We start from the raw sequence: 14271 nt of genomic DNA, 5'->3' as shown, positions 1-14271 counted from the left end.
TCCATCCATCCATCCATCCATCAATGTTCTGTACCGCTTATCCTACACAGGGTCGCAGGGGAGCCTGAAGCCTATCCCAGGGGGCACCCTGGACTGGGTCCCAACCCATTGCAGGGCACAATCACCCACCATGGCCAATTTGGAAATGCCAATCAGCCCACAATGCATGTCTTTGGACTGGGGAGGAAACCGGAGTCCCTGGAGGAAAAAGCATGGTGAGAACATGCGAGCTACACACAGAGGGCAGAGGTGGGAATCAAACCCCCCAACAACAGAGGTTCAAGGCAGACATGCTAACCACTGAGCCACCATGTACACAAATCCCCCCCCAGCCCCCTCCCCAAATGTCAGAATTAACGTCATTCATTCTGGGTCCAACTTAACCACTAATAAATTGATCCATCTTGGAAAAAAGCTACCAACACACATTTTTTTTACTTTTAATACATTTCCTATCTTACTAAATTTTTCTGAATTTTTTTTAATGTTTTTTTTTTGCTCACAGTAAAAGTATTGGCTGTGCCAGGTGCTTACCAGATTCCTTCATATTTTCCTTTCCAAACAGACTGAGACGGGGGCGGAGTGAAAGGCCGTGTCTATGAGAAGTCAACAGGAGGCCCATATAAACACAGACAAGCACCCTGGCACTGGCTACAGTTTTCTAAACAGGGTTTTTCATCCACGTAATATGCGTGTGCAGATATCATTGCTTAAACATGTGTGTCAAGTTTCTCAAAACTGGACTGGACAAACATGGCCTGGTCATTTTTTTCAATCTTCAGCTGTTCAGGTGAGCCTGTGCTTGCTGTTGTTTCAAATTCTTGTTCTTGGCTGACAGGACAGAAGTGGACCCTGATGTGGTCCTGAGATGCTTTCTGAGATGCTTTTCAGCTCACCACTGTTGTAAAGAGTGGTTATTTTAGTTACCCTAAACTTCCTGTCAGCTCAAACCAATCTGGCCATTCTTCTCTGACCTTTCACCGCAACAAGATGTTTCCACCTGAAGAACCGATGCCCATTGGGCATTTTGTTTGTTGTTGTTTCTTGTTTTTTTTTTTTTTGCACCATTTAGCTGACTGTTATGTGTGAAAATCCCAGAAGATCAGCAGTTTCTGAAATACAAAATTTTGCTCAATCAGTACTAATTTTAGGTCCATTCTGTACCATAGCAGTGGTTGTACGTGGGTGCATTTCTAAACTGTGAACATTATTTACTAGATATTTATAGTGCACGTTTGTATAGTATATTAAAAATAAATAAATAAATAAATAAATAAAACAAACCTAGCCCGTATGAAAATATTTAATACTTTATTATTTTTGTGGCAGTACATAAGTAGACATGTAATTTTTAATCCATATAAATTGTATAATTTTGTATAGAACAGCAGAAACATGCTAGCCCTCATGAAGCATTGTTTTATGAACATCAAGTAACACAGACTCTTGTGGTTTACACTGAACGTTCATCCTCTTTTGAAGCCCATGCGTCAGAGTAAATATGTTGGACAATGATATCAATGACCATCTCGGTTCTGCTTAATTACAACACAATATAATGTCAATTCCACCTTTATGTTATTAGCATCTCTCTCTCTTTTAAGTGCTTTAAGGCTTGGGCTCTGATCTCACAGTTGGGAATGCTATAGAAGTAGCCACAACACGAATATATGTACAAGAACTGTAGCTTTAAATCATTAACATCTTAAAGGCATGATCAGGGATTTCAACAAATGTACTGTAGTCTACATCCAGCTTACATAAGATAACACCTCTTTGACCTTTTTACCAACAACTTTACCATAGTTTTCCGTTCAATCAGATCTATTAGTTACTTACAAACAGCTTACAATCCAAGCACAGGGATGAGCAGATGAGGGTTAATGACCTTGCTCAAGTGTCCATCAGTGTCTCACTGGGAGTCAGGGGATGTGATCTCATAACCTTCTTGTTACTAGTAATAAAAAACAAACCAAAAAACACATGCACGATGAACACTAGTATAACAACGATACTTTTTTTTTTTTTTTTCAAATTTAAGCGCAATATGTATTTTATACTAAACATAAAACCTTTCTCACATATATGGGTGTAGTAAATTGTTACAGGCCTATGGCATCTTTACATTTGGCCGTGCTGCTTTATAGGCACTGCTGTAACTACAGTTTGGTTGTACGAGCAAAAAATAAAACACAATGTGGCATGCTGGTATATGAAAATAATCAGGCGATGAGGGTGTGTGATCTGTTACCTTTACAGAGATGATTTCTTTCAAATAAAAGCATTTGCCGAAGTGTTTTATTTCTCTTATAACACAGCAAAGAACTTATTAAAGGATGGTACTTTTTAACCATTTCTAGTAACAGCTAATGTTGTGGAATACAAAACAGGTTAGTTCCTGTTATTATGTACATTATAGAAGCAGCTATAAATATTAATTCCCTTGATAAGACAGACAAAACAATGCAGCGTTTCTTGTTTCTGAGAAATTCCCAAACAGTAGAAAATAGTCCTCTGTTCTGAAGACTCGCTCATGTGAGATGATTGAATAATGCAGCAGCACGCCTCGTCTTCAACCAGCCCAAAAGAACCCATATCACACCCCTTTTCATCCCCTGCCGCTGGCTTCCTGTAGCTGCCCGCATCAATGCCTTGATGCTCACGTACAAGACCTTGTCTGGAAGAGCACCCTCCTACCTCAACACTCTCCTTGAGGTTTACGTTCCCTCACACAACCTGAGATCAGTTAACGACCGGTGCTTAGTAGTGTCCACTCAGCGTCGCACGAGGTCCGTTTCCAGAACCTTCAAACTGACTGTTACTCAGTGGTGGAATGAACTTCCAACCTCAATCCGGACCGCAGAATCTCTCACTTCTTCAAAAAAAAGTCTAAAGACCCACCTCTTCTGTGAAGCCCCTATTATTAAAAATAAATAAATAAATACTTACTCTTACTCCTCTACTCTGTGCACTTTGCTCCTCTAGAACTCAATTACAAATTTTGCAGGGTAGCACTATTTGTATTGTTCTCTGCTTCAAAAAAAGGTTAGTTGGGACATTGTGTAAAATGTAAATAAAAACAGAATGCCATGATTTGCAAATCTCATAAACTCGTATGTTATTCACAATAGAACATAGAAAACATATCAAATGTTTAAACTGAGCAAATGTACAGTTTTAAGGAAAAAATAGGGTAATTTTGAATTTCATGGCCGCAACACATCTCAAAAAAAATTGAGACGGGGCAACAAAAGGATGGAAAGTAAGTGTTACTAAAAAGAAACAACTGGAGGAACATTTCGCAACTAATTAGGTTAGTTACATGTAACATGACTGGGTATAAAAAGAGTATCTTAGAGAGGCAGAGTCTCTCAGAAGTAAAGATGGGATGGAATCTGGATGGAAGCATGTGTTGCTCTAAAACCTTTATATACCTTACAGCATTGGTGCTGCCGTTCCAGATGTGCAAGCTGCCCATTCTATATATTTATGAGATTTGCATTCTGTTTTTATTGACATTTTACAGTGTCCCACCTTTTTTGGAATTGGACTTGTATGTATATATCTATACTTGGCAAAAAAAGAAACGTTTTTCAGGAGACTGTATTTTAAAGATGATTTTGTAAAATCCAAATAAACTTTACAGATCTTTATTGGAAAGGGTTTAAATGATGTTTTTCATGCTTGTTCAATGAACCATAAACAATTATTGTACATAAACCTGTAGAACAGTCCTTAAGACACGAAAAGTTTAAAGGCGGTAGGTGATTAAGGTCACAGTTACAATAAGTTAGGACACTAAAGAGACCTTTCTACTGACTCTGAAGAACTCCAGATGTCTAGGGTTCCTGCTCACCTGCGTGAACATGCCTGTTGCAGGGAGGCATGAGGACTGCTGATGTGTTCAGAGCAATAAACTGCAATGTCTGTAATGTAAGATGCCTAAGACGGTGCTACAGGGAGACAGGAAGGACAGCTGATCGTCCTTCCAGTGGAAAATTACATGTAACCATGTGTCCCCCAGACGTGATCGAGAACTTGTAAATGCCTTGGTGGAAGAGTGGAGTAACATCTCACAGCAAGAACTGACAAATCTGGTGCAGTCCATGAGGATGAGATGCACGGTAGTACTTAAAACAGCTGGAGGCCACCACATACTGACTGTTACTTTTAATATTGACCCCCCCTTTGTTCAGGGATTCATTATTCCATTTCTGTTCATCAAACGTCTGTGAAACTTGATCAGTTTATGTCTCAGTTGTTGAATTTTTTATGTTATTAAAAATATTTACACATGTTAAGAAATTTGCTGGAACTAAAAGCAGTTGAATGTGAGATATGAGAGGACGTTTCTTTTTTTGCTGAGTATATATATACTTCAAAAAGTGTTTGAGATCAAAAGATGAATATTAGATGATCAATCAGAATTTCAATTTTCAGTTCTCATTTCCTGATATTTACAGTGAGATGTGTTAAACATCTTAAAACACGCAACCGTTTGTTTGAACCCACCTATTTTGTGATAATAAAAAAAAAAAAAGTGGAACATATGACTAATAGGTGTTCCTTACTGCCCAGGTGTGCCCTGTTCAATTGATTGTTTAAAGAATTAATAGCTCTGAATATCTATTCTTGGTCTGGCCCTAGGTTTCACCTGTGAAGACTGCATTTGTTGTTAAAAAGGATAAACCAACATGAAGTCCAGAGAGCTGTCTATGGTAGAACAGCAAGCCATTTGGCTCTTAGGAGTGGCAAAAAAACAAAAAAACAACAACAATCAAATAATAAAATTGACCTTACTGTTCCAATACTTTTGGATACTTTCCAAAACGTAATAATCTTATATTTGTTTTATTGTACTCTTATAATAGGAAATACGAGATACATTTGCCTATATTTCCCGTCATAAGATGTACATTTTTTTTTGTTGTGTGTGATTAGAACAGCCAAAAATGTTTCCTCTCTTTTTTCATAATTAAATTGTAATGTTTCATTAATCAGCCTAAATGAAAAACACTTGCTTGTTGTATTTTTATTACATTTTGTCACTGCATATAGGTCGGTTCAATTGCAGTACCAATCAAAAGTTTAAGCACACATGATTGAATTGTAGTTGGTCATCGTCTTCATCTAAAGACCTGTTACTCCCAAGGTCTATCAGACTTGTATGACTCTTGTATGACAGCATTAGAGATAATAATATTTTGGAACAACCATCTTCACTCATTTATTCATCTTATGTAATTGCGTTATCCTGGTCAGGGTCATACCGGATTGTTTTTTTCTGCATGTTTTTGGAAGGTGGGAGGAAACTGGAGAACCCAGAGGAAACGAATACAGGGAGAACATGTGAAACTACACAAAGGCGGTAACCCAAGCTGAGGATCGAACCAGGGACCCTGGAGCTGTGAGTTAGTGTGTTCAAACTCTTGACTGGTACCGTACATAAATCTTTCAATAAGGTTATTCTGGTAACTCTTTCTATGAAGTCCATGTGAATAATGACCCATGGATACATTCATAACATGTTCTAATGTTAATTACATTGCAAACAGTGTTATAATTATTTATATATAAAAAAAGGCATTACAGTTCATAGCAATGTCTATAAAGAATTTATAAATTCTTATATATAGAATGCATTATAAGCAGGGTTTACGACACATTATACAACCAATACCAAGGAAACTCAGCTGCAGTTTGCTTAATGTATTATGGTCACACTGAATTTATAGACATTTGATTTGTGAGTGTAGACTTTTGACTGGCATGTGATATGATAACCTAATTATAATACCTTATAAGTTGTACTTGTGAGCTCTAAGTAAAATGAGGTCTATTTAACAGAAAACCATTTATTAAATCAGTGTCACAGAGCCCCAAAACTACACTGCACATACAGTATTCTTTCAGAAGTTGTAAAGTTTTGTAATATGGTTTGCTGATAAATTCATGTATTATAGAGAGAAAAAAAAAAAATCAAGACAGGTCTCCAAAGCACTTGGCAAGACAGTTTGTATTATGTTATGAACACTGCTTATAATGCATCATGTTAACAATTCTTAATGCATATATAGATAAGTATACAAATCTGTATAATGCCTTATGAATGTATAACATGATATGAAGGTGTTGATATTGTTAATTATAGATATGACCTTCATAGAAAGTTTTTCTTTTTATGCCTAGAGTAAAACAGGACTTTAGGGGGGGAAAAAAAAAATGAAAATCTGAGAATTTACAAAAGAATTACTAAGAGTCAGACATTTCACATTCTTACTTGCAGACTCTTATTATGGAAGTGATTTTAAATCCAAACCGTTTTCAAGGCTAGACGTGTTAATACCTATACAAAAAAACAAAAAAAAACAAACAAACAAACAAAAAAAAAGCCATTACTGATTGTGGGAGTGAGAAGAACATTTGCCTCTCTGATTATTTTGTGGGTTACGTGTGGGACATCGTCTCTGGTCAATACAGCCGAGCATTGGTTAGGAACACTGTGGTCTCGTCTCGTTCTCATTCGGTGTCTCTCATTGTATCTTCTTGAGCAGGAACTAGCAGGAGGAAAGTGATGATCTGTGGAGGGGAAAATATAATCCTCTCTGCCTTATGTAAGCTGCCCAGTCAGTATATTGATGTCTGCCATTTTTCACCCGGCGGCCCTCCTGCTTTCTCCCTGTGGCCAAGGTTAATTAGCAGTCATTAGATGAGAAGTATTGAGTTTCTTCCGCTGGCAGTGGGAGGGATGGCATGAAAAATGAAGGAACAGACGAGAGGCCAGTCTGTTAGGCTGCCGCCATGACAATGTAATGGCCGTATGTCTGGACGGGGGTGGGGGGGAGTGTTTAAATGCAGTGAGACTCCTTCAAGTACCCTTCAACCCACATGATTAACACTGCCATCAATCAGTTACGGCGCTGAATACCAATCGTTGCGAGAAAAGCTGCATGACATGCTGTTTCCTTAAACGCTATCTCGATATTGGAAATTGTAATACTGATATCTCTGACAGCTGAAATATGTAATAAATACATAGATGAGCCCTTAAGTATGTCACCAAGTGGCTTATGATGTGCTGTTATCCTGATTAATACAAATTCAAAGTAAAGTCTTTAACCAGGGTTCAACACTGGGTGTTAAAATATCACAGGGAATATCACAGTCGCAGTATGGTGCAATATTATTATTGCTAATATGCACATCATGCAGCCAAATTATAGTAATTATAATGATTAGGGATGCTACCTGATACTGGTATACCATGCTCATTTATTCCTAATCATAATCTATCATAAATTACTCTAATACCAACATCCGATTATACGCGATATTATGCGCGAATGAACAAGCAAGGCGAAATGACTGTGATCTGGACGTACATCACGATTAACAACAGCAATCAAAGCAGACGGCAAACTGTGCTCTGTGAAAATATCAAGAGGAGGAACTACAGCATATTCCTATAATAACCTGATCAAAAAAAATCTGGTTACTTGAACAGAAAAGCCAGCCCGAGGAGTTCAGTGCTAGCAGCAAACATTGGGTAGGTGAGAAAAGATGTCTCCAGACAATGCTAGGTGAGTGAAAATAACTTACCCAGCATGTTGTTCGTTAGGATCAGCCATTATCGGTTATTTTCAACAAATTATTCGTACTTTAATTACAGCTCTAATAACAAAACCTACTCTGCACTGCAACAAGACATGATCCAAAGTACCTAATGTAGCTAGCTAATGCGCTTCATTTAAAATCAGCTCGCTAGCTAATGTTAACTTATGTTTAACCAATGTTAAAGAACAAGCCTAGTGGTGAAAGTGCATGAACACGCATCTCTGTGCTTTTCAGGGCCGCAATATGAAAAGGAAACCTAAACAGAGCTAAATACAATATTCCCTGACATCCCTGATTGATGAATACTAAGTAGGTTATGTATTTCGTTGTCGGTATTGACGTGTAAAAAAACAAATACGTACTCAAACTGAGTCTGAAAAATAGTATCGACCAGCTGGCATCCCTAATAATTATAGACTCCCAGTTAGTCAACATGAATTTATAAGTAGTACACATTGCGAAAAAGCATCTTATTTAAGTAATAATTTGGTCCTTATTCTAGAGCATACAAACTAACTCATGGGTCTAAATGTTTAAAAAATCCCCATTAATGTTAGTGTGATGCTACAGGTGCATTATTATGTTTGTATAGCAAAACTGGACTCCATCTGCTCTTTTGGACATACAGTATTCTCCATATTTGCACGTCCTGTCAGGGTACAAATCAATTCTTTCTAGACATCTGACCTGCATTAAGCATGTTCTTATTGCGTCCAGCAAACTGATGACTTGTTGAGTTTGTCCCAGGAGGACGACGTCCATGTCAGCGGCTGCGCTGTAAGTGACAAGTCCATCAGTCCTGACACACCAATAGCGTGCTGTCAAGCCGTTCTCTCATCTCACATACTTCCCTTAAACTGTCAAACGGAAAATTTATTACACAAGAATGAGACAAGAGGGCGTTGAAGGTCTTGAAGGAGACGGGACACTGGCAAGGAAATGCTTTGGAGGAAAGGCACCAGAATCTCTAATGGAGCCATACGTCACTGCAGAAGCATAATTATAGCAGTACTCATAAAACATGACCATTACCAGGTAATGAGGAGCAAAATAACTTACTCTACATTTATATACTCATCATCAACGGCAAGCTGTTGAGTTACTCAATACACACGAGTGATTAAATATATTCTCCATCACTGTATTAATATAATGTACGAATATATCGTCTATATATTGCGATGGGACTGGCATGGATGGTGTGATGGATGAAGTTCAGCATGAGCCATTGTATTATTCATCCTCTGGATTTTAACTCGGATGCCCTGAGAGCGAGAGAGTGCTTATGGAGAGAGAGATCGCACTGCACCAATATACATTATCACATTTACAGCGGTGACTCCTTTTCAGGGTGAAAAAGGAAACCTCAAGCAAGGAAAAAATGAATGGAAAGAAAAGGAAAAGTATGATGAAAATTGCAACCAAATGGCATAAAACGAGATTAAAAAAAAAAAATCTATAAGAGAGAATATGCAGCGAGAAAGACGGAGAGATATGTGAAATAGCTTCAGTTTATCCCCTTCCTCATATGATCCTGTTTCAGCATTGATAAGAAGAGAAAGCTTGGGGGGAAAGAATTGTTCCCCTTCATTCATAGCACGATTCTGGTTTATTATCATCTTCCCTCAAAGGTGATGACACATTTTGCTTATCTGTGCGAGGTGGCGCTGGAGGCAGAGTGTCCTGGGATTTCTAGCTCTCTCTTCTCAGAGCTTAGGGAACGTTTCTGTTCGGAGCCTGACCCGAGGGAACACCCGGTCATGCAGTTTTCAATTCTCAGGTCTTCACTTCAGTTTTCAGATGTGCTCAAGTATTCTTGTCAAATGTGCTCGAGTGTATCATTGTCTTTGTGCACTTCATAGACAAGCACCAAGGGGTCCGTATCTGTTTATAGGATGTGATATTAGAGAGTCCTTTCAAATGAAGATGGGCACTCTTGTTTCACAATAATGTCACATGATGGCTTTCCGGTATGTCTCGACTCTGTGGGAGGGACACATTGACAATAAGGAGCCAAGAGATAACCAATGTATCTCAGAGCATTGTAGACAGAATTTGAATCAGAACTCATCTGGATCGGTTAAAGCCCCTGGCAACAACAACAAAAAGGCAACAACTGAGGATCAATACAATAACTGGATGTGACCTGTCCTGTGTTCACTCAATGTTCAGCAAGTATATGAGGAAAAGAGCTATAAAAACCACCTGCACCCCCTACCACTCTTCATATATCACTTTCCAACCACATCCCTCTGGCAACGGAGTTCGTCCGTCGATTTCGACTAAGACCGAAAGTTTCCATTTCTGTCTCCATTATGGATAACACAAACTGGGAATCGACTTGTGCCTGAATTGGATTATAGTGAGGAAGACTTGTGCAGCATCGGCCTCACTCTCACTTCCCGGTGACCACCATGATCCAGCGGTAAGACTAAGTCAAGAAGACTGATGATGGCCCAGTGGCGCAGTGGGCAGTGATTCATGCACCCATTCAAACACTTCGGACACTTTGGAAATGTCAATCAGCCTACCATGCATGTCTTTGAACTGGGGGAGGAAACCGGAGTACGTGGAGGAAACCCCCGCAGCACGGGGAGAACATGCAAACTCCGCACACACAGGGTCAAAGTGGGAATCGAACCCCCGACCCTGGAGGTGTGAGGCGAACGTGCTAAGCCACTGTGTGCCCCTCTGGCAACGATTCACACTCCCATTCACCAAGCCAACGTACTTCAGCAACTGATTCTTTCCCTGAAAGAACTCAAAACTGTTTTCCAGTCACTCATGTGTTCTGTCATTAACAGTTTATGCCCAAATCTTACCCTTTCTTCAGTAGATAATCACACCTGGATACTGTAAATTGGTACCTAAGAGCTGCTGCTGTAATCATAAAGACCTGTGCTCATCCCAGGATTCATTCACAACATATTCATACTGAACATCCTTTCAACACACTTAGTACTGTTTGTCTGTCTTTACTCTTCTACACCTGTATACTGTAATAATTTATAATCCCACTATCCGGTGTACACCTGGAAGTCTGGTTCCGTCCTCATGTCGTTTTTTCCTTGCCGTCGTTGCCTTTGGTTTGCTCGATAGAGATCTAAATCTACACCCAGATTTCTGGGTAAAGTTGCTTCATGACAATGTCCATTGTTGAAAGCGCTACACAATTAAAACTGAAATTAATTGAATCGCATCGCAGTCATGCAGAAGAGGTGTACTTATCATGTCTGGTTTAAAATGGTTTAAAATATGCTTTAATATGCTCTCATTTAGCTTCTTGCAATCATATGTTACTAGGGATATTTATGAGTTGCAAGCTAATCAAAATCAGATTAAGGCGGTCATATGTTTTTTGTTTGTAATGTCATGACATTTTACCATGCCCATGCCTAAATAATTTGACTAAAGCAATACCACGTTTATTAGACAAAAAATAAAGCGTGCCTACCTGAATTGTTGTGTAGCCATTCTAGTAATTCTTAAAAAAAAAAAAACAAATACAAAAACAGGGAGGTACTGTAGATCTGCTTGCCTGTCAGGAAAACGCCAGAATCGAAAAACAGACTGTAATTCCCATAATGCACCACTGCCAACAAACATGGCTGCCACAGACTCCAATTCCCATCACACACAGTCTATCCCTGCATCCCATTTGGCATATTTATACTATGCACTAAAAGTATGTACTCCTTTGTGAAGAAAAAGTACTATACCTTTGAGTGTGTGGCAGAAGTACTGGGACATACTAACACGTCATGTAACGAAAGAGAACGTTGTTACCTGGAAGAGAACGCTGTCACCATAAATAAACTCCTCGTTGCACTTCAGCTTATCTTCATTCATTATTCCTTAATATTATAATTTATACCATAGAATACAATTCCCTTGATTTATTTATTTTTCCACATTTCATTTACACCTCTCTGAAATGTGCCCTTGAATTTGGTGAAGCAAACCATCGCAAGGCAATATTGTAGGCAGTATTACCTGAAGTGTGATCCATGGATCCACAATTCAAAAATCTACCAGAAATAGTAGACCATCCGGGTACTTTAGGGATACTCATTTCAACATACTATGATTTGAGACATACGAATTCTCCTGTCAGATACTATTTAGTTTGTATGTCAAGTGGGACGCAGGGACAGACACTGTCACGCTCACAGTCACCAAACTTCTGATTAGTGACACCTGGAATTAATCACCACCGAACCCTATGTATACTCACTCCAAACATACACACGATACAAAGTATCGTTCAGTTACCTGTTTCCTGACATATCAAGTCTTTGTTAATTCTTGTTGCTTTACCAGGTAATTTGACCTCACTATCGTTCCTAGTTTTGTGATTTTTGGATATCCCTTGTTACACTGTTTGCTGATCGCCAGACCTTTTTCTGTCTCCATCTCATGTTCTTGGAACTGTCTGCCACTCTGCCTTCTAATAAACTGCATCCGCTTCTGCCGCATGAAATCGCCAAATTCACACATAAACTGTTACATTATGATTCTGTATATAAAATGCAGTTTCACTTAGACAGTAAACAGATGGTATACAGATGGATTCTAATTGATTTAGTCCCACTTAACTCAAATTGGCCAGATAAAAGCACCAGAAAAAAAAAGAAACTCAGAAAACTCTCAACTGAAAAAAAACAACAACATTTTTTTTTTTCTTTTACATTCAATGTTACATTCACTATATCTAATAATAAAAAGCTAATTATAAAAATATGTTGACAGGGGCTTTAAACATTTCTTGAAAAGCTCTTGGGCTACATAAATGTATGGAATATACCATATGAGTATAAATAGACATACGTGTCCTGAGGCTGAAGCCTGTTATTGCCTGTGGTTGGTTAGACCTTGCTGCGCAATAGGCCCCCTGTAGGGTGCTCGGGGGTGCTGCACTCCGATGAGTTCTTGGCTTTATCCTTGTTGTTGTTGGGCTCGTTGTCTTTAATGATATCATACTGACGGCAGAAGAGAGCTATTACGCCTGTAAAGAGAAAGTTCAAATTTAAAGCAGTCCCAAATCCAGTCATGGCCTCAGTGACTTCAAATCAGCATGTCTATTGTTGTCTATAGCAGTTGTTCTTAGGGTTTCCATATCCTTGTTTGATAACACCATGAGGCACATCCTACTCCTTGGTCACTGTTATGAACAATTTTTTTATTTTTATGTATTTGTCATTGTCATTTAAAGTCAATGTTTCTTTTTTTTAAGAGCATTACTTCTAGTCTGCCCTTATTTTAATGTGACACACTAATATCATTTTGGGTAGTTTACATGCAGCGGTTTCCTTCAAGGTCATATTGTGCTAACTAGCTAGTCTGCTAACTAGCCAACGTTAACCAAGCTTAACCAACTAAACCCACTAAGATGTACAGATGGCATCATAAAACCAAAGTTCAATATAGAAAAAACCCCAAATGTTGTACATATATTTTTAAATATTAAATTTATTGACTATGATTACAATAAGAGAGAATATTAAGAGGTGTTTTGCAAAGAAAATTGCATAAGACTACACTGGTTTCTGGGTAAGTTCTGCTAACACTCATCTAGCAAAATTCATTCACGCTAATCACGATGGCGATTAGAAGTTTCCTCAAGAGGAAATGGCTAGTGCGTGTTATTGGAAAGCTGGGCTTCAGAGAAAGGCTGAAGTGGAGAGAGGTAGTCAGGGATAGTGATGGATGGGGGATGTCTAGAGGGGAAAGGAGATAATAGAAAAGCTGAAGATGGATCTCTGTACATTTGGGCAAACATTATAAACCAGTTATAAATGAGCTCTAAAAGTGTGAAGTGTGATGTGTGGCTTTTGATTTTCTTAGCTGTACCATAAATGTCAATTTTGAGTATTCATTTAGCAAAATTTCATGCTTTCTCTGTGTTAACACACAAATTTCAACCTAACAAAGGGCTTGTTAATTAGCTATAGTTGAGTCAGGTGGTAGAGCAGGGAAAACACTAACACACCAACACGCTGCACAACAGGGGCTTATTCCCTTTCCGTGCCTGGGAAACTCTAATCCAGTTCTGTTTTCCTGCCTGATATGGACTAAACAGAGAATGGAAAACCCCAGTGGTCTAATTAGACCAAAGAAACTCAGAAACTCCTTTGTCTCTCTCTGTCTCTTTCTATCTATCACTTTTTTCTCTCTCTTGTACACCGTTCAGCCAGGACACACTTGGGTAAGTGGGCCTATTTATTAATTGCATCCTTATGAACGTTCAGCAATACAAATGGCAATATTGCGATAATGATTTATAAATAATATATTGCACAGCCTTAAAGAAGACTATCTAATCAATCTCATAATACACATCAGGAGTCTTACCACATTGGTAGGTTCTCTTCCCAATTGATCTTTGTAAATCACATTTGGATTGAAAAACAAAATGCCCTTGGGATGTTGGATAGAAATTATGAGTCACAATCGAAAGCAAGGTATAAACTGTGATTATTCTTGAAACAATCAGGCCAATATAATGTCTAACCTCACATAAAATATTATCTAATAACAGTTATGCCTCAGACAGGGGGTTAAAAAAAAAAGCTTGGTTTTCTTTTGATATATTTGAGACACTATAGTTTGGAAAGGAGTTGTTTCTGCATTAAGTTGAATAATTGTAGGGTAAATTTT

The 14271-nt window shown here is 38.4% G+C and overlaps 1 protein-coding gene across 1 annotated transcript in view; it reads right to left on the bottom strand.

The window, feature by feature from the left end:
* Window positions 1–1284: 1284 nt before the first annotated feature.
* Window positions 1285–14271, bottom strand: part of fndc5b (fibronectin type III domain containing 5b) — a 34447-nt gene continuing 21460 nt past the window's right edge. Inside the window, exons 5-6 of the mRNA XM_017480766.3 lie at window positions 12442–12619; window positions 1285–9597 (exon numbers count right to left, since the gene is read on the bottom strand). Coding sequence (XP_017336255.2) covers window positions 12480–12619 — 140 coding nt within the window. The 3' untranslated portion in view covers window positions 1285–9597; window positions 12442–12479. The remainder of the gene's footprint in view (window positions 9598–12441; window positions 12620–14271) is intronic.

Source organism: Ictalurus punctatus, chromosome 12, assembly GCF_001660625.3.
Source record: "Ictalurus punctatus breed USDA103 chromosome 12, Coco_2.0, whole genome shotgun sequence".
Classification (NCBI taxonomy): domain Eukaryota; kingdom Metazoa; phylum Chordata; class Actinopteri; order Siluriformes; family Ictaluridae; genus Ictalurus; species Ictalurus punctatus.
Note: the sequence above shows the minus strand (reverse complement) of the source record. Positions and strands in the feature narration are given on the sequence as shown.